Genomic DNA, 18,815 nt, shown 5'->3' with positions numbered 1-18,815 from the left:
TGTAAAAGAGCATTCTTCTGGGAAACTAGGTTTCACAATTATCTAGTCAAACTTCCAAGAGTCAACTCATCATAATTACTGTCTCGTGGATGGGTGGCTCATAAAAAACCGAAATCCTGGGAATAGTAGAGAAATGATTGGAAGAAGAGGGACCAAATGAAAATGAACAGAAGGCGTCATATGGAGGGAGCCAAGAGACGTCATGGCGCGAATTGATTCAATCTGTCACTACTAACAATCTGTTTACTTTTTCAGTTTTTCAATTTACAATTGAACGAGAAAAATCTCATGTTTTCGGTAAAAATGAGAATAGGGAGATCTTTATCAAAAATTTCTTTAGTACTAATAAATCAGACAAAGTTTGGTTAACGACGGTGGTTGGCAAGCGAGTCAAGGTTGAGCTGGATGATCATTCAGAATTTATGGGTGGTTGAGAGGTTATTGGGGGCATATAGACATGAGGTGAATCCTCGGTTGTGAAGTTTTCTGAAAATTTGATCTGATGTTAAGTGTTCTGAAAAATACCCAAACACCTGAAATATTTTTTTCGCTGAATCTGGTTTATCGCTACGACTCGGAGAGTATGCACTATCAAGTGGATCAAAAATTGATTTTGTAACACGTTTGTAATTGTTCTTTCCAGTTAATACTAACTATTATGTTGAAACAATAATTTTTATTGGTGCACACAACTTTGAGAGTTATTGATGCTGGAGCTCTGTTGAAGCTCTTATGGTGCCATGGCTCAATATCTCTAAGATTCGATTGATTTTTGAGCTCTAGTTAAAGAATGGCACCAAAATTAGCTTGGAGTTTTCAAAAATTTTGATTTCTTTTGTGTTCAAAGACCTTCAAAATATCAGATATAAATATTTGAACAAAATATTTTTTTGAATTCATTCACATCCATTTCTCGATGGGAGCACCACTGATACTCTCAGCTTAATTATGGAGAATTTATACTTGAGTCATAATGTAATTATGAATAATGAGAGTATAGTACTTCAATTTTATAAATATTTGTTAGTTATCAAGATTGTTGATCTTATTCCTCTCCAATAAAAATATTCCCAAAGTTCAAGAGAAGGAAGGATTTGCACTTTGTGTTCACACTCATTGTTTCTTTGTTTTTGCTCGTGTCTTTTGTTTTTTTTTTCCTTTTTCATGGATTATGTGCGCGTAATGTTTCTTATCTCAAAATCTGAAAATCGGGAATAAAATATAAACATTGGGAATGTCATCCGTCTCTATTTATTTTCAGAGCTCTTAAAACGAGAGGCAGTCATTTTTGTCGGCTAGATCAATTACGTGGCACCACTGACATTGACACGTTAATTGGAGAATACAGTGCAGGTGTATGAGATGCACTACAGTAATCTAGGAAAGTTCATAAGTCGAGTACGTAAGAACACATATAAGGGATTAAGACAATTGACAGATTTATTTGACAGGGATCTGATGAATACCGGAAGCAATATGAGATTTGTTAAAGTAGCCATTAAAAGTTTGAATCTGGGAAAAAAATACACAAGACAGCTTGAAAAGAGTTATTAGGAAAATAAAGAAAAGAAAACTTCCATTTTGAGGATATTTTACCTTCATAAAAATGAAAGTTTTTATGAATCTGATTGATTTGAAAAATTTCAAATAATATTTTCCGAAATATTAAATAAATTGTTCTCATGAATATAATTTGTCCCCGAACCAAATTATGGAAACAAGTTGTTTGTTGTGAAATCTTCTGTTGTAACTCAAATGAATTTCTCTTAAAAAACGGCATAAGTTCACCAAACTTCACGAAACAAACATTTAATTTTTTTTTCTAATCTGATAGATTACACACAATTTTATTCTATAACAAAGATATTATATTCCTTTTCCAAAGCTATCTGCTCGGCAAAACGTCGCAACTTCATAGCAAACTCCTGCAACTTAATAAAAACATTTATATAACTTTGTAAAAAGCTGTTAAGAAGTTGCGAACACCAACGGGATTGTGAGCGAAATTTAGCTTTACATCTGCTAAGAAATTGCAAAAGTCGTCTGAAAAGCTGCAAAAGTTTGCTTAAAAGCTAAAATGCCTAATTGTTGATAAGAAGTTGCAAGAGTATGCTATGAAGTTAGACCGTTTTGCCGAGCATGTTTAATATACGTGGTTTGGTGTTTTTGGCTATTCCTGAATATACAAAATTTTTAAAGGTTTCAAACGGAGCAAGAGGTTTTGTTGAGATTCCCCACAATTTCCATTTTGAGGACATTGCACCTTCATAAAAATTAAATTCCCACTTTCATAATTTCTCGTGGTCATTCTCCATGTTTCACTGTTCCCCATCTGCTCATGAAATACATCTTCATTGTGAATTTTGCCACCCATCTGTCACTTGACAAGAATTTGTGATATTTCAATTTTCGAAGGATTGTGTTCAACAACCATGAATTTTAGCAACGATTTTCAAAATAAAACAGTATCAACGAACTAGTTATCTTATGTAGCGCCTTGTCGGTCTTCGACGGCATGCTACATGTCTTACGACGTCTGCTTAAGTTTAATTGTATATTCGTACTCCATAAAACAGTCAGTTAAAGTGAATAAAAATGTTAAATGTTTTTTTTTTGAAATAGATTTTAAGACTATATCACTGCTTTTATTTTCAGAGAGATGGATCGAAACCAAAAATAGTTGCGCTGTCTTTTTTAAAACTATTCCTTTAAAGCTTTAAACGGAAAAAACAGCACAAGCAAAAATTTTATTTGGGAGCCTTCTTAAAGAAGTTAGTCCGATTATATTTGCTACGATCCTATAGGAAAAATAGTTGACGGCGTTCTCATTCCCACGACACGATTCACACTCATTAAAAAATAACCATTGGGAAACTTACCTAATTTTCCGGCGATTATCAATTTTTGATAGTTATAAAGATAAACCAATAGCATTTATAATGTTTGCAAAATCAATATTACTTAAGAACATACGCAACTCTGACACCTATTGTTTCCAATTGACAGTTGATCGTTTCATTTTCAACGATTACTTCATTTCGCACCTATTGTCTCGATACGTGGTCAGTGGCTTTGAGATTTCCGACGTTTAAAAACAAAACTGACGAATGGTTTCACCCTGAAACCACACAATAGCAATATTTAAAACCATTCACAAAAGTTTTAAAGCCAAGTAAGCTATTTTAAAAGGAATTTGGTATTAGAAAAACAAGTTTCGTGTTAGTTCATACTAAAAAAAAACCTAGGTTTTATTAATTATTTAATCAATCAAAAGTTTCTGAAACATGATTTAGGTGTCTCAAATAACTCGATGAACATTTTAGATGATGTATTTCGTTCTCTTTTTCTCTTGGTCACACCTATGCACCACAGAATTCTTCAAAGACGCCTGCCACGTGGAATCATCTGCATTTTAATTGGGTAATAGTAGGTAGCCTGGATCGGTTACCATTGTGCAGGTGTGTAACTTCAAAACTCATTCTCTCAGATGTTACCGAGTGACTGGAGAGAGTTTCCCATAATTATAGAATGGTATAGAATTATAGACAACTATAAAAAGACAGGAATGCGTGTGATCGTAATCTTTTTTAAGAAGCATTGGCCATGTTGAAGTTGTAAAAATGAACATAAATAGATTCAAATTCAGGCACACGTAATTTTTGTTGTTCAGCACGAGAAGTCAATGCACAAGTTTTAAACGAGTCCCTTAATAATGGAATATCGTCCCGTTCTCTAATTTTCTATCCGTTTGTCCTAACTGACAGCCGCTTTGAAATGTGACATCGTCGCGCGAATGCCACCTTCTGTGATAAAATCGGTTGCCGAACTCAACTGTAGAAAAAGGGTCCCGATAGTTCAAGAGTAAGCAGAGAATCAGAGAAGCAAATAGAACTTGACACAAAATTGGATAAACAATACCAACAGGCTGTTACTGCTGTGCTCACCGTTTATGGTAGATACCTAGTAGTGTTGTATGGTTTTGGCTGCTCAAATATTGACACCTGTGGACTCAATTCGGAGAGGCCTTTTGTGTCGGAGCAGTAGCCGTTGGTGAAAAAGAACGACGGGAGCTTAACCTGTTATGCTCTACCGAGTTGTTTCCCATGCCTTGTCGCTTGCCCGTAATGGGTGAGCATTTGAAAACCAGGTTGATGTAAGCTACATCGGTTTATATCTTTAGTTTTCAAACCCATTAATAAGGTTGAATGTGTAGTACCGATGAGTATGTTATGTATGTTTTTACCTTGATGATCACTTATTGAAATTTTTCTTCTAGATTTGAAATAACGTGAAAGTGTACCTTTGGTCATAGTGTCATAAAACAGTTTGTCATGAAAAGTAACAGTATTTGGATTTAATTATGTTTCAAATGAAAACTCATAAGGCATTTACAAGGCATTACAGCAAGATTCGTGAATGGCCATATTTTTCGTCTAGTTCTAACAGAATGTAAAGATAAATTCACTTGTTCCATTTTCATAAATATTTTCAAAAGTGTTCAGAAGATTAATGTACTTTGAGTTTAGATTCTCTAAATGTTCTTTATTTCTACTTGCAGTTAAGTATTGAGTTCGACTCTACTGAATTTCGAGTTCCTTTAAATGTCCAGTAAATATTTGAAGCATATTTTCATTGCAAATTCACGTGAAGCAGTTGCAGATGTTTAACTGTGGCAAGAACTTACATATGTACCGAGCAGCGATAGAAATTAAATTTCAGTGTTTGAAAAGAACCAAATGATATTTCGCTTCCTGATGTATATCGAAATATTTATGAACGTTCTATGCTTTTGGCACTGGAAAATTTTGAAGTAGCAGCAAACATTATTATTCAAATACGGAGTATTAATTAATTCAAATAACTAATTGATATGATAATTTTTATCCGTTGTTCCGTTTCCTCAATTATTTAATCCAAAATCCATTATCACAAAACATCCTCATAATTGCATTTCCTGTTCTCATTCTATGGAACGTCCGATTGATTTTATCAATGTTTCTTCCGATGTGTCAAGTAAGAGGTGACCCCTAATTTATTGCCTTGTTGTGTTGTGTTTCATGCAAACTATTCAAAAATTTGGATGCGGACGATGAACAAAGAGGAAAAGAGATGGAGAGAGAGAGAAATTCGGAGAGTTTTGTTTATTTATGTTTATTTTATTTTCACGCTTTTTTGTTTTGCTTCCAACTTTGCATCCATGCGGAACTACTTTTTTTCATAAAAAAAAGTTTAAAAACGACACCGATGTTGTTTTAACTAATAGAATACACTTAATTATGGGAATTTTCTTATTATTTGTATATTCAAGACTTATTTTTGATTGAGGAGCGCAACACAAAATAAGAAGCTTTGATTGTTTTTTCATAATTGAAAAACTTACAAGTTGCTTCATTTGTAATCTACTATTTCTATTGTAGTACTCAATTTCCAGCTACAGACTCTATTAAACAATAATTAATTAAAACGCTCCAAATTTAATTTGTTCAAATATTTGTATCTTTTTGGTTCTAATTTCCATGTTGATTTTAAGAGATTTCAAAAAAAATTATTAAGTTAGCTTTGACAATATTGAAAGTCACATAAATATTTCTTAATGTATCATTGGTCCCATAGCTCATTTTTGTAACTTCCACGTTATGCCGATTTCCCTCACTTCTTTGGTTTCATCTCGTTTTATTTTTCCCTTTTGGTTCATGGTGAGCATTGCATTCACACGACCCTTCTCTTTGCCTCTTCCGACTCTTCACTTTCCATTTATTCTCACTTTGTTCTGTTTCTCCACATTTTTTCACAGATTTTTTGAAAAGTTTTGTACTCTTCGTTGTTTACAGAGTTTTTCGGTGTATTTGACGCGTTGTTTCGTTTGTAAATGCGTTGGTTTTTTTTCTTATTTTCCGAACTTTAGTTTGATTTTCTGGGCTAAAAAATAGAGGTTAGGTGAATTGTCAATCTGCGAAAATCCTGTTGAGCTTTTCCATTTGTCGAAATAAAACATCTATACATTTTTTTCGATTACTTATCAGTACATAAACAAATAGAACTGACCCTTTCCCTCAAATGTCTTTGTCTCTTCATCTCTCCCACTGCCTCACTCTATTCATAATATTTTCATCCAATTTTCCGCTATGTTATTCTAGTATTTCTTATCATTTCGATTACGTGTTCTCTCCACTTTCTGCTGACCGACATGAAAAATTCATATTCTTTTTCTTTCGATTTCCAATATGATTTCCCCCGAAAAAGAGTTTTCTGCTTTTCACTGCTAGCTCCTTTTTGGCTGATGTAATAGCAAAACATTGCGCGGTCACTTCTTTTTTTGTGCTTTTCTGTGTCCTTATATCCTTCAGTCATTCTTTTTTTTAAATAAAAAAATCTAGTTGGTCACAAATCCGCCTCTCTTTTTCAGGCGATATTTTGTCAGCACTTCTTCTAAATTGTCATCATTTTTCAGATTTGGCACATTTAGACAGAGCTCACGTTTCTCGAAAGTTTACTGACTAGTTCATTCCGCGTTGAAAAATTAGCTCATAGTTACCCATTTGTAAAAAAATTGAATTTTTTTTAAATGTTATCTAACTTTTTGGTTTTATTGTTCTCTTCGATATTATTTTGGCATGCCAAAAATGTTTCAGGAAAGATTAAGAAATATACCCTTCATATAAAATTGTACCCGTTTTTTCAACACTTTTTTTCTACTGGCTCCGTCTTACGTGAAAATATTACTTATTTTTCAGGATGACAGCTGAAAAGGAGCCGTTAAAATCGAGAGAAGGAGATGAGGCACCACAAAATGAAACAGAAGGAAAAGGAAAAGGTCTTGAAAAGAGTTTGACACTATTCAATGGAGTTTCAATGATTGTTGGATGCATTATTGGATCTGGCATTTTTGTATCACCAACTGGAGTGCAAGAACGTGAGTTGATAATTTTTCAAGTGAAAGTTGTTTATTCAAAAGTCGCCTATTAAAAAAAAATTTTTTTGAAAGCTGTTTGGGAAAAATACTCGAAAAAACGAAAAATGTAGTTGATGTATTTGATGTATTTGAAATAAACTACGTACTTTCCAAAATTTCATTTACTTTCAGAAGCCGGATCAGTTGGACTCTCTCTTATTGTTTGGCTCATCTCCGGTATTTTCACAGCAATTGGCGCATATTGTTATGCAGAACTGGGAACTCTTATCAAGAAATCAGGAGGAGATTATGCATATATTATGGAAGCATTTGGACCATTTGTTGCATTTATTCGTCTTTGGATTGAGGCTATCGTAGTCCGACCATGTACTGTGACTATTGTTGCACTCACTTTCGCCATTTACGGACTGCGACCATTTTTCCCTGATTGTGCCCCACCAGATGTAGTCGCTGAGCTTCTCGCGATTTTGTTAATTGGTATGTGATTCTTTTTTTTAACTGAAATTTTTTTACAAAATGTATCTACATAACTATATGTATATTTAATAACCGTTACGTTTCAGTTCTGATGACTGCAATCAACTGTATTTCTGTTCGGTTGGCAACAATTGTTCAGGATTGGTTTACTATTGCAAAGGTTGTTGCTCTGTGTCTTATCATTTTAACCGGACTTGGTCTCCTTTTCTTTGGTGAGCACTTAAGCTATTCTGTATTTAGAAAATATAAAAAATTTCAGGTGAATCTCAGTACAAGGACTCATTCGAGAATATTTTTGAGAATACATCTCAAGATTTTACAAAAGTTTCACTTGCTTTCTACTCTGGATTATTCGCTTATTCTGGATGGAATTTCTTGAATTTCATCGTCGAGGAGTTGCAGAACCCAAAACGGTAAGTTTCAGTGATTGTATAGTTTACATGAAACACATTAACACAGTTTTTACATTCCAATTGTTTTTATTTAAAGTTTCAGAGCTGACTATGAGTAGTTTATTGGTCTACTTTAATCTGTTGTAGAATACTTGTCAATTAATCTAGCAAATTATTTTAGGTTCTAATTGCATTATGAAACAGTAAAAAAAATTTAACGATATATTATTTATTTTCTTATACCATAATTTTCAGAAACCTTCCACTCGCAATTGCCATCTCTATCACATCCTGTACCGTAATCTACGTGCTAACTAATGTGGCTCTCTACACAGCAATTTCACCAGATGAAATGCTCGAATCCCCGGCTGTAGCGGTACTTTTCGCCAATAAACTCTATGGAAAATTCGCATTTATTATGCCACTCTGTGTTGCATGTTCCACAATTGGATCAGCTAATGGAGTTATTTTCACTTCAGCGAGACTTTTTTATTCCGGTGCTCGTGAAGGACAAATGCCAGCTGTATTGACAATGATTAATAAAAAAACGAAAACACCGATTCCCGCTGTTATTCTTACCGGAGCTCTTTCTATTGCTTACTTGTTGGCATCAAAGGATGTGTATCAATTGATTAATTATATTCAAGTAAGTGTGATAGCTTTTTTTTTTTAATATTTCCCGGTACTGAGTTTCTTGAAGCATCAATTTTAGAAGCTTGAATTCAAGCTTCAAAAAATATGCATGTTCTCGAACAAGAAACTTTCATTTTCTAGATCAGTTACTGGCTTGCAATCGGAACAGCCATTGCCGCACTCTTCTGGCTTCGTAGAACCATGCCAGATGCATCAAGACCAATTAAAGTTCCACTCATTTGGCCAGCTATTTTCCTTGCTGGATGTATCGCTCTTGTTCTTATTCCAATGGTAGCTGCTCCAAGAGATACGGGTTAGTTTCCAATTTCAGAAAGAGAATAAAAATTTGAATTTATTACAGGAATTGGTCTACTTATCATGCTTTCCGCTGTCCCCGTCTACGGAATTTTCATCGGATGGAAAAACAAGCCAAAATGGTTCAATGAATTCATTGGTAAGTAATTTTCAACAAATGTTTTTTTTCTTCATTTTCAACTTGTCAATTGTACCGTATTTCAGACAGCTCAACTGTTTTCATTCAAAAGCTATTCATGGTTGTCGACGAGGATAAGGAGGATTAGAATTTCTAAAGTTCAACTTTCGGTCTCGGGTTTCTTTTTATTTCATTTGTCAAAATTCAATTTTTCAAAACTTCCACAATCCACCAGTATTCTTTTTATCTGCGTTTTTGTTTCACTTTGTCATCCGAACATCATCATTTTATCATTAAATTCAATCAAACACAAAAAATACATTCACAGTTTCGACGAGGCTTTAATTCTCTTTTTTCTTTTAATTTTTCGTGAAATATCGTGAAATAAATTTATTTCAGTGATTATTCTGAAATGTTTATTCAAACAGCAATTGAGTTCCTTTCAAGAAAATAGTATCAAAGTTAGCTGTTTTCTGAAAAGAGAAAAATAATTTAAACAAGTAATGCATTTTATGGTGGATAGCTTTGTAACTTCACAGCTTTGTATCTGCAGAAATGTTCAATACATTGATATAATTATATGCAAATAAAAATTCCACAATAAAACTGACACACTAAAAAAATCTAAAACTGTTGGCACTTATTGAAAAGTTGAAACAGTATATATATATTTTTCCGAATTTTCGTTTTTTGAAGAAATTGATCAGAAATATTTTAAAATTCGAATGGGAGAGTTTAATACTTGGCTATACTAACAAATAATGAATCAGAAAACATTTGAATATTGTGTAACACCAAAACTTCACATACTATCGTAACAATACATTGTTGGTACTTATGGGAAAGGTGAAACAGAATTTTTTTTTGAATGTTTAGTGGTGTCAACAATGGAATTACACCATTTAACATAGAAAAACAGTTGGATCAGAAGCTGCAAAAATCATATCATGATTAATTGCCGGTAACTGAAAATTGGAACAAGTTTGAAAATAAATTCGATCTTTGACCATGCTTCCATCATTTCCAGTTAATTTTTTCAGTAACGGAAACATTAATGATTCACAATTTGAAAAGATAAAAAAGTTAACAGAACGACGATAAATTGCAAGATGGTCCACATCAAAGTCATAGTCGTCTTCGGGATTCTGGAAAAAATTATTGTCAGTAAGTAATCATTGCAGTTTGAAGTCTTGAAATGATTGAAAACTTACATAATGCTTTTTCAATGATTTTTGTAGTAATATTTCAGCAATTGCTGTAGACTTTGCGTGAAGTGGAGCAATTAATAAGTCAGGGATGTGGCCATCTTCATTTTGAATTTCACGAAGAATTGAAATTCCGACGCAGCTTCCTGTGTTCTAAAAATTTCACAGATATAATTGTTTTGCAAATATTGTTTCCAAAAATACGAATTTTCAAAATATTGCATGCAAAATTATTTTATTTAACATCCGGCAATGTAGCAATGACCCACAAACCTCATCAAATGCGGCGACAATTTGACAATTTTCATCGCTTTTTTCGGAGAATGCTTTCCAATTTCTTCTTTCATTTGTACATTCTTCTCCAAATTCTCTGATCCTTTCCCATTGATCTTCAGTGTTGTCTGAACCGAAATTAAGAGATATTCCAGATTTTTTGTCCTGTAAGCATTTGTAATGTATGTAGTTTACCATCAGAATTTAAAAACCTTTAAATTAGCAAATCCGCTTGAGTTCTTCACTCGAACTCTTCCTAATTTTCTCATGGTCCTTTGTTGCAAATTGAATTTGTTGACAGTTGGTAGAAGATACGAAACTTTAACAATTCAAGATTACTTTCAGAGTGTATTATGTAGAATGACTTACTCGCGTTGAAAACAATATTATCTGTGTTTTTGAGTATTTCTTCCATCAGGATTGATCCAATTCCAATATGACGAAAGTCTTCTTGTACAAATATTGGACCAATAGTAGAGAATCGATATGAACTACTTTCAGAAAGTAAAACGAGACCCAAAACTTCACCACCTACAAGAAAGTAATTGAGAACATTTTAATAATTTTCATAAGTTTACTGACGAATGTTTTTTGCGGTGAGAAGTTTGAGCTTCCCATCGTTGTTTTCAAATAGTCTTTGATACAGCAGAAAACTACTTGAATCTACAAGAAATTCATTTCGATACCACATTTCATTTGCCATCTGGAACATATTATACTTGAATGCATAAAGTTGAAACTTAAAACAAACGTACCTCTCTCCATTCTTCGTTTCCTCCCCATGATAACTTAAACCAGTATCCATTTTTGGTATATCTACCAATCCATGGATCCCCTGCATTTTTTGGGAATCCTTTGTTCACAGCAGATTTCATCGGGTACGGAAACCCAGTTATTGGATTCATTCTATCGATTAAAGAATCAATAGATTCAAGATCAGATTCGGAAGGCCACATATTTATAAAAATATAGTAGAAAATATTCTACAAGTTGAATAGAAATCAATGAAATGACACTCCAAGAATTGAACCTAATTAAATTTAATTAGCTAGGAATGGGGTGGAAACTGTATTAGATAGAAGGCAATTCAAACTAACAGTAGGAAACAACAATATGAAGATAGAAGGCGACTCGTCATCGAGAATTTAGTATACATATGCATTCCGTATTAAAATGGAAATCAGTTTTCAAAATGTATCACATATATTTTAAAAGTTCACAACAACATTAGAACCAGCCAATATTCTATCTGTATTTGGTTTTGTGTTCCTTTCAAGGTTTTTGCAACATAAATATTAGAAAATTGAACAAACTCTTTTTAACGAACAACTTGACATATTTTGGTCAAAGGCGAACCCATGGAATTTCAGCCTATAGCATTTTCCAAAAAAAACCTAAGAGTATTAAACACCTTGGCCGGCACTGTACATCAAATTTATTTATTTATTTATTTCAATACGATTCCATATGAATCGTGTCATTAGAAAAGAGTGAAAAATTAAAAAATCAGTTACCGCTTGCTCCCACCAAAACGTCACTACTCCACATAGGAACACAAAATCCTAGGCATAATTTCAATATTGACATCCTACCCATCATCTCCAGTTCCTCTGTTAGAGACCTCGGGCTTATCACCGATGATAGATTGTCGTTCTAATCGCATATCAATAGAACTTCTTTCCTTGCACTTCTTACAAGGGCAAAACAGATCTTAAAATCCTTCCCCTGTGGTTCCACTAAATACTATGTTAACTTGTTTAAAACGTATGTCTCACCAATTCTTGACTCCCACATTTACTCCCCTCCTCCTCATTCAAAGCTGTCAGGTGCATTAGAATCCGCTCTCGAATACTACTCAATAATAGTACTACAACGTAACAATATACAATACAAAGCATCAGAAGCATCACATCTTTATGTTGCAAAAACCTTGAAAGGAACACAAAACCAAATACAGATAGAATATTGGCTGGTTCTAATGTTGTTGTGAACTTTTAAAATATATGTGATACATTTTGAAAACTGATTTCCATTTTAATACGGAATGCATATGTATACTAAATTCTCGATGACGAGTCGCCTTCTATCTTCATATTGTTGTTTCCTACTGTTAGTTTGAATTGCCTTCTATCTAAAACAGTTTCCACCCCATTCCTAGCTAATTAAATTTAATTAGGTTCAATTCTTGGAGTGCCATTTCATTGATTTCTATTCAACTTGTAGAATATTTTCTACTATATTTTTATAAATATGTGGCCTTCCGAATCTGATCTTGAATCTATTGATTCTTTAATCGATAGAATGAATCCAATAACTGGGTTTCCGTACCCGATGAAATCTGCTGTGAACAAAGGATTCCCAAAAAATGCAGGGGATCCATGGATTGGTAGATATACCAAAAATGGATACTGGTTTAAGTTATCATGGGGAGGAAACGAAGAATGGAGAGAGGTACGTTTGTTTTAAGTTTCAACTTTATGCATTCAAGTATAATATGTTCCAGATGGCAAATGAAATGTGGTATCGAAATGAATTTCTTGTAGATTAAAGTAGTTTTCTGCTGTATCAAAGACTATTTGAAAACAACGATGGGAAGCTGAAGTCATTGTGGGGATAGGAGATGTGGGAAGATTTGGATTAGGGTAACACGTTGGAGAGTTCAACTTTTAATGGAATATTAAATAACCTGAAGACTATGAAAGTTTTGTTTTCACGTTTTGAAAAATATAAATATTTCCTTTCTGAACTTTTCAAAAAAAAAGTTTATATTTCTGTTTCCAGGTCGATTGATCTATTAAAAAATAAACCCTCGCATGATAAGTTTGAAGTGCAAAAGTTATCAATTACAGAGATTTTAAAAAACGTCGCACCACCGGAAAAGGGGCTTATCACACATTCCACAGATCACGGTAAAGAGCTCTGCCACAGAAGTGTGCCGATCAAATTGTTTGTGTTGGTATTTTCATAATGTAAAAGTTCAGGACAGAAAGATATTAAATGGTCAAACTTTGAACATTAAAAACACACATTTCAGGAGAAACAAATTTGAAGATATTGCCATACATGTCGCGAATACGGAGAGCAATGAACTCTCATTTACTCGACTTAACTATAATTAAACTATAAAAGACTAACAACAAGGCTCGACACACCTCACACATCATCAGGACGACGCGTCACCCCGACACAACTACCAAGATTCTCGATAAACGCGCCAATCAATAAAGGAGAACGCTTTACACCAACTACGTGAACTTCTCGACCTTCGACGTGGATTGCCCCCCCCCCCCCTCCGGATGAGCAAAAGAAGAAAGAATCAGTACTCTCTCATCTTGTCTACCCCTCGGTCGTTTTGTTTCGGATCACTGATACGTTAGGAGTTGTCGGTGGTCGCCTTACCTGTTGAGACATGATGGTCGCGCGTGGATGTTCGATTCTAGTCATAATATTGCAAATTGATGTTTCTAGTTATGCGTTGTCATTCTCATGGGTTTAGGTTGATTCTCAATTGTGCTCGATAATGCTAAATCATAATGAATGAAATTCAGTTTTCTATTGATACCATCTTTTTTCAGAACCCAACATTTTGAAAATTCTATGTGTTTTCAAGTAATTTCTCGAGGGTTCAGTATTTCGCCACTGAACCAGGCGCAAGTTGTCCTGCGTAATAATACAGCCTCAGTAACTTGATGTATTCCCATGTTTCATGATAATAATATTCAAAATATATATAAATGTTACAAATCGAGAAATAATTTAATTAGTTATTGTATGGGCAAGTCTTGTGGATGACCTTTTGACAGACCCCAGTTGGATTTTGATCGGTATCTTCAATGACGGCCTGAAAAATAAAATTATCTGAAAAAAATTTTATATTCTATTTTTGTCTCAAAAAATTAATTTAACAATTTGAGAACAAAATACAAGTTTTTTAGCTGAAAAAGAAAAAACTTACATGAGCAATATCGTCAATTAAAAGCTTGCAAAGTGCCTGGGAAGCATGATTCTTGACGTGTTCAACACAATAAGCATCCATGTGATGTTGCACGATAGCTTCGTCGCATTCGGCATAAGTCTCGGCAATCAGAACAAGATCAAGACAGATTTCGCAGGTGGCGTCAGAGTTTTCTAGAAATCAAATTATTTCATATTACTGCATAAAATGTGTGTTTTTTTTAACTTACGAGATGGAACATATCTTTTTGCCATCTTTGTGATATCAACGGCTCCACATTGATCAGCATTTTGTGGGACCACGAATGCCGAGGAAGCACATACGAGAGCGAGGACTAAAACGGTTCGGTTTTTGGTTAATTAAAATCAGGAAGTCAGAAAAAAAACGTCAAAAAACTCACATGCAAGAGCAGAAGTCTTCATCATTTTGCAGGTGATCAACTAACTGAATGATAACATAAATTTGGCCACAATGTTTTATTTGAGGCCTCTTATCAGTTGATCGACACGTGGTTCCATAATTTGTGTATGGAGATTGCAAGAAAAGCTGTCCGGGTTGTCGTATGTTTGCGTATGTTGAAATCACAGAAATGCATGATAGAGGAAGATGAAACTTGAGGGGTGAAGGTCAATTATTTAACGATAAAATTGAGTAAAAATTGGAATTTTTAAGTCTGAAACGTATAGAAAAATTAGAACAATCAAGATCACAAAACCTAATGTTTTGATTAAGCTCATTGCAAATGATCCAGCTTTAAAGCAACACAGTCAAGTTTTAATTTTTTAAATTGTTGTTCGGATCAAGATAAGATATAACAAAATTAAATACTTTAAAAAATGAGCATTGGGATGAATCGAATAGCACATAAAATAAGAAAGATCCGTCAGAGTCCAATAAGAAAAGTGAAATATAATTTGACAGAAAAGGATAAATAATATGGATAGTTAAAAAAACGAGATTTTTTGGTTTATGAGATTCATAAACTGGGAGGGGGGATGGGAATGTTGGTACATTGTGAGCAATAATGTTCCAAAGGGGGACAACAATAGAAAAGAAAGCTTTGGCCTTTGGACTGACTAGAGAAAGGTGCATCGGCCGACGTTGAGATCTTGACATGCAAAATTATTCTTTTCGGGGAGTAAATGTGGGAGTCAAGCCAAAGTTTGGCCAGCTTCTAATCCAAGTAAATTTTTTTTGGGTAAAACTTGGATTAAACATGGGCAAGAAGCTGGCGGCGAATGCCGAGAACCTCTTTTCCGGTGGTATGATGTTTTTAAAAACATTTTTAAACATCTCTGTAATTGATAACTTTTGCATTTCGAACTTCATGCGGTCGCAAATTCTAAAAAATTAGGTTGCAATTTTATTAGTTTTTTCAAGAGATGAATCGACCTGGAAATGGAAATGTAAACATTAATTTTTGATAAGTTCAGAAAGAAAATATTTATATATTTTTTATTTTAAAATATTTATATTTAAAATATTTATATTTTTCAAAACGTGAAAACAAAACTTTCATAGTCTTCAGGTTATTTAATATTCCATTAAAAGTTGAACTCTTCAACGTGTTACCCTAATCCAAATCTTCCCACATCTCCTATCCCCACAATGACTTCAAAATCAGTATTCAAAATATCAATTATTGATTCATCACTGTGAAATCGAATCAAGACAAGAACATAATGTTTTTCTCGTAAGTTTTTTCTTCAAAGTATCAACTAATATTTCAGAAATATTTCAGAAACTCGTTACACGCTAACGCTGCTCCACAGCATTTCGAGCGTATTGCAAAAATTCTGCAGGCAAAACGACGGGCTGGAGATTTTAGCACTTGTGATGTGAAAATTCAGTTGAAAACTGGATTTGATATGGTTCATTCGGTTGTTATTTGTGCTCATTCGGATGTCTTCAGTGAGGTGAATGCATAGATTGATTGGTGAAATTGAAACAATTTAATATTTTTATGAGCTAGAGCTTTTAGTACAGTTTCTTTGATTTTTGTTTAATACGACAAAAAAATGCATTTCACGAGTACACGACTCATACTCAATTGTCTTCTTTCTAACCTTTTGGAAAAGTGAAAATAAATAAGAAATATAAACATTTAAAAACACATCAAATGGCAAAGGTGGCGCGAGTTTGATAAATGAAGAGGACGTTCTTGATTCCTCGACCAGATTTATGAAAAGTTCACAACAAATATCCGCATGTTTTTCTTGTTGCAGACTTTCGACAATCAACGTGCACCTTATCAGCCATTCAATATGACTGATTTCGATCCAGATAGCGTGAGACGTGTATTTGATTGGATGTATTCTGGCGAAATTGACATTCCGGAGACTACAATTGCTGATGTGCTTGCTGTTGCTTCGTATCTTCGTGTAAGCAGAAAGAGAAAAGATTTCAGATAATTCATTCGCTTCAGGTGACCATGTTGCAACGTCAAATTGAACAAAAGATTCTAAACCACAATGGATCACCAATTATGGCTCTCAATATTGCATCGGCGCGTGCTTTTTCGGTTCATTGGAAAATTTATATCGAAATAAATCGCAAATTTGCAGGTTATGGATCATACAATGAACGACTTGGTCCATGGATTTACAGAGAAAATGACTGGGTTGGGCATTGATGAGGTGGCAAAACTCACTGCTAACTCAATGATTGCTGTAATGGCAGCAGTTCTTCCAATGAAAAAGAAGGTTCCACTCGTTAATATGTTCATCTCTTGGTGAGTACAACTTAGGAGTGGGGAAGAAAACCTTTCAAAATTGAATCCAGTAGAAAACATTCAAATAAACTCCACAATTTTCGGAGGTTAAACAGCGAGCTGTTGCCTTAACACCCATGACCTTCCTTAACTACCAATTTTCCATACCGAGAAACATATATAAATTTAGCTGTTTTGGAAAGAAACAAACATTTTACAGGATCGTTTGTAAACAGCCGGAAAGGGAAACAATCAATACGATCATTCAAAGTCTGGTGATTAGTGACATCACTTATGACACATTGTATGCTATTCGTTACTCGCTGAAACAATACCTCACAAATTCGGAAATCGCCTCGAAATCCCAACTGACGATCTCTCCAAGTGGCACTATTGAAATTAAGATTGTACCCAAAAAAGAGAGCATGGTATCTGAGAAGAGTAGTTCGTTGCATTCTGTTGTCGAGCTTCCACCCAATCAGTATTATCGGACACGTTCCGAGATCTCTGCAATTGATAAGATGCCCGATCCGTTCGTCAGGTAAGAGTGGAATATAGTTTGTAGTTGATCCATTTGAAACAGTGCGTCAAAATGAAATCATGTCTAGAAATAGTTTGACTATATATTTTTTTATTTAATCATTTTTCAGAAATCTTCCGAGAACCCAATCTGCAAGTAGTATGATAGCTCGTCCAAGAAGCAGTGGCGGTTTCCCACAGTATTTCACTCGAAGCGAAGTTGAGGATCTTCAACAGATGACCGATCCGTTTAGGTAACTTTTTCCCAATTTGAAAATAACAAAACATTTACAATTATTATTACAGTAAATCTGAACGTGGAATGACTCCAACTAGAGGACCACCAATGGGATTCAGCAGTGTCCAGTGCACTGTCAAATATCCGTAAGTGTGTCGTATAGTCTGAAAACTATGTTTATCATTTTTACAGAGGATGGTCGAAGGATGTGATGGAGACTAACAAGGAAATGTATAAGCAGTGCAAGATGAATGGAAGATACATTTTATCGGAAGCACAAACCGAATCAAATGCTCCAGTATTTTTGAGACCAGCTGTTGGCGGAAAGGTTTCCAGCTCTCGTGGCGCTTTGAGCAACTTGAGCAACTCGGAGCAAAACAAAAAGTATGGAAGAGGAGTCACTCAAAGTTTTTCTGGACATTCTCTGAACGACAATGACCCCATGCCAAAGGAACATGATCCAAAAGGTAGTTCATTTCAGATTCCTGGAATACAAAAAACTGATATTTTTCAGTGCAACCATCAGTGATAATTTCTTGTTTGTCCCTTCCAACAACTTCGCCCGTATCTGTGGTTAAACCGAAGATGACTGGGGTTAAGAAAACGGATTCAGAGATTATGGAGATCAATGCATTGCCATCTTCTTTCAATTCCAATTCTTTCTACACTGCAAAAACTAGCAATACTTCTGGTCATTCGAATGATCAATCTGCTGGCAAATCGGAAAAGTCACAAAGATCTCAGAAGTCGGAGAAGTCTCAAAAGCTCAAGAAACCAATTCCACAATCCCAGTATTTGTACCCCAACTAGGCAGTTTACGAAATCAAACAATCAATCAATCTGTATTATTCAATTACTCAATCTCGGAGAATAAAGTTTTTAGAGTTTTACAATGTTTCTGTTTATTCATACTAGCCGTTGTTTAATTTTATTTGTGAAGCCGCGACCGCTGTGAATGCACTCAATTTTAGTGTTTCTCTTTTCCAAAATAAATTTAATTTATTCTGAATGTAAGATATTTATAAATATTTAAAATACACTGTCGGAAGCACATAAATATTGTTCGT

General features: G+C 34.3%; 5 protein-coding genes and 3 non-coding genes across 9 annotated transcripts; 3 read left to right on the top strand and 5 right to left on the bottom strand.

The window, feature by feature from the left end:
- Positions 1 to 6,734: 6,734 nt before the first annotated feature.
- aat-1 (Large neutral amino acids transporter small subunit 1) lies at positions 6,735 to 9,252 on the top strand. The gene is made up of 8 exons (NM_069306.7): positions 6,735 to 6,913; positions 7,085 to 7,390; positions 7,477 to 7,602; positions 7,650 to 7,803; positions 8,038 to 8,428; positions 8,557 to 8,728; positions 8,777 to 8,869; positions 8,935 to 9,252. The coding sequence occupies exons 1-8, from the start codon at positions 6,736 to 6,738 to the stop codon at positions 8,994 to 8,996; spliced, it is 1,482 nt and encodes a 493-aa protein (NP_501707.1). The 5' UTR covers position 6,735; the 3' UTR covers positions 8,997 to 9,252.
- On the bottom strand, positions 7,921 to 7,941 carry 21ur-12906. The gene has a single exon (NR_056425.1).
- Positions 9,253 to 9,342: 90 nt separating the features above from the next.
- On the bottom strand, positions 9,343 to 12,074 carry F27C8.2 (N-acetyltransferase domain-containing protein). Its single transcript, NM_001383167.1, has 7 exons — positions 11,082 to 12,074; positions 10,909 to 11,029; positions 10,696 to 10,857; positions 10,539 to 10,645; positions 10,327 to 10,491; positions 10,060 to 10,206; positions 9,343 to 9,993 (listed from the first exon to the last, which is right to left on the bottom strand). The coding sequence occupies exons 1-7, from the start codon at positions 11,280 to 11,282 to the stop codon at positions 9,751 to 9,753; spliced, it is 1,146 nt and encodes a 381-aa protein (NP_001369899.1). The 5' UTR covers positions 11,283 to 12,074; the 3' UTR covers positions 9,343 to 9,750.
- 21ur-9836 lies at positions 9,442 to 9,462 on the bottom strand. Its single transcript, NR_056424.1, has one exon.
- Positions 9,637 to 9,657, bottom strand: 21ur-9918. Its single transcript, NR_056423.1, has one exon.
- A 476-nt stretch (positions 12,075 to 12,550) lies between the features above and the next one.
- Positions 12,551 to 13,826, top strand: F27C8.3 (T2SSG domain-containing protein). Its single transcript, NM_069304.6, has 2 exons — positions 12,551 to 12,777; positions 12,830 to 13,826. The coding sequence occupies exons 1-2, from the start codon at positions 12,577 to 12,579 to the stop codon at positions 12,872 to 12,874; spliced, it is 246 nt and encodes an 81-aa protein (NP_501705.2). The 5' UTR covers positions 12,551 to 12,576; the 3' UTR covers positions 12,875 to 13,826.
- A 190-nt stretch (positions 13,827 to 14,016) lies between these two features.
- spp-18 (Saposin B-type domain-containing protein) lies at positions 14,017 to 14,718 on the bottom strand (the record flags this gene model as incomplete). 2 transcript variants are annotated; one of them, NM_069303.6, is made up of 4 exons in its annotated part: positions 14,017 to 14,167; positions 14,282 to 14,454; positions 14,511 to 14,615; positions 14,682 to 14,718. In NM_069303.6, 4 exons carry the CDS (start codon positions 14,701 to 14,703, stop codon positions 14,087 to 14,089), a joined length of 381 nt encoding a protein of 126 aa, NP_501704.1. The 2 variants fall into 2 exon arrangements, with proteins under 2 accessions (NP_501704.1, NP_001293972.1); NM_001307043.3 differs by lacking the exon at positions 14,682 to 14,718 and having other exon boundaries at positions 14,087 to 14,167; positions 14,511 to 14,535.
- Positions 14,719 to 15,916: 1,198 nt separating this feature from the next.
- Positions 15,917 to 18,635, top strand: pei-1 (BTB domain-containing protein). The gene is made up of 10 exons (NM_069302.8): positions 15,917 to 15,974; positions 16,023 to 16,197; positions 16,507 to 16,662; positions 16,707 to 16,802; positions 16,846 to 17,012; positions 17,212 to 17,532; positions 17,642 to 17,764; positions 17,817 to 17,894; positions 17,941 to 18,215; positions 18,263 to 18,635. Exons 1-10 carry the CDS (start codon positions 15,964 to 15,966, stop codon positions 18,556 to 18,558), a joined length of 1,698 nt encoding a protein of 565 aa, NP_501703.1. The 5' UTR covers positions 15,917 to 15,963; the 3' UTR covers positions 18,559 to 18,635.
- The last annotated feature ends 180 nt before the right edge of the window (positions 18,636 to 18,815 follow it).

The sequence above is a fragment of the Caenorhabditis elegans genome, chromosome IV (assembly GCF_000002985.6).
Source record: "Caenorhabditis elegans chromosome IV".
In the NCBI taxonomy this organism is placed as follows: Eukaryota; Metazoa; Nematoda; class Chromadorea; order Rhabditida; family Rhabditidae; genus Caenorhabditis; species Caenorhabditis elegans.
This window is presented reverse-complemented; position numbering and strand designations above follow the sequence as displayed.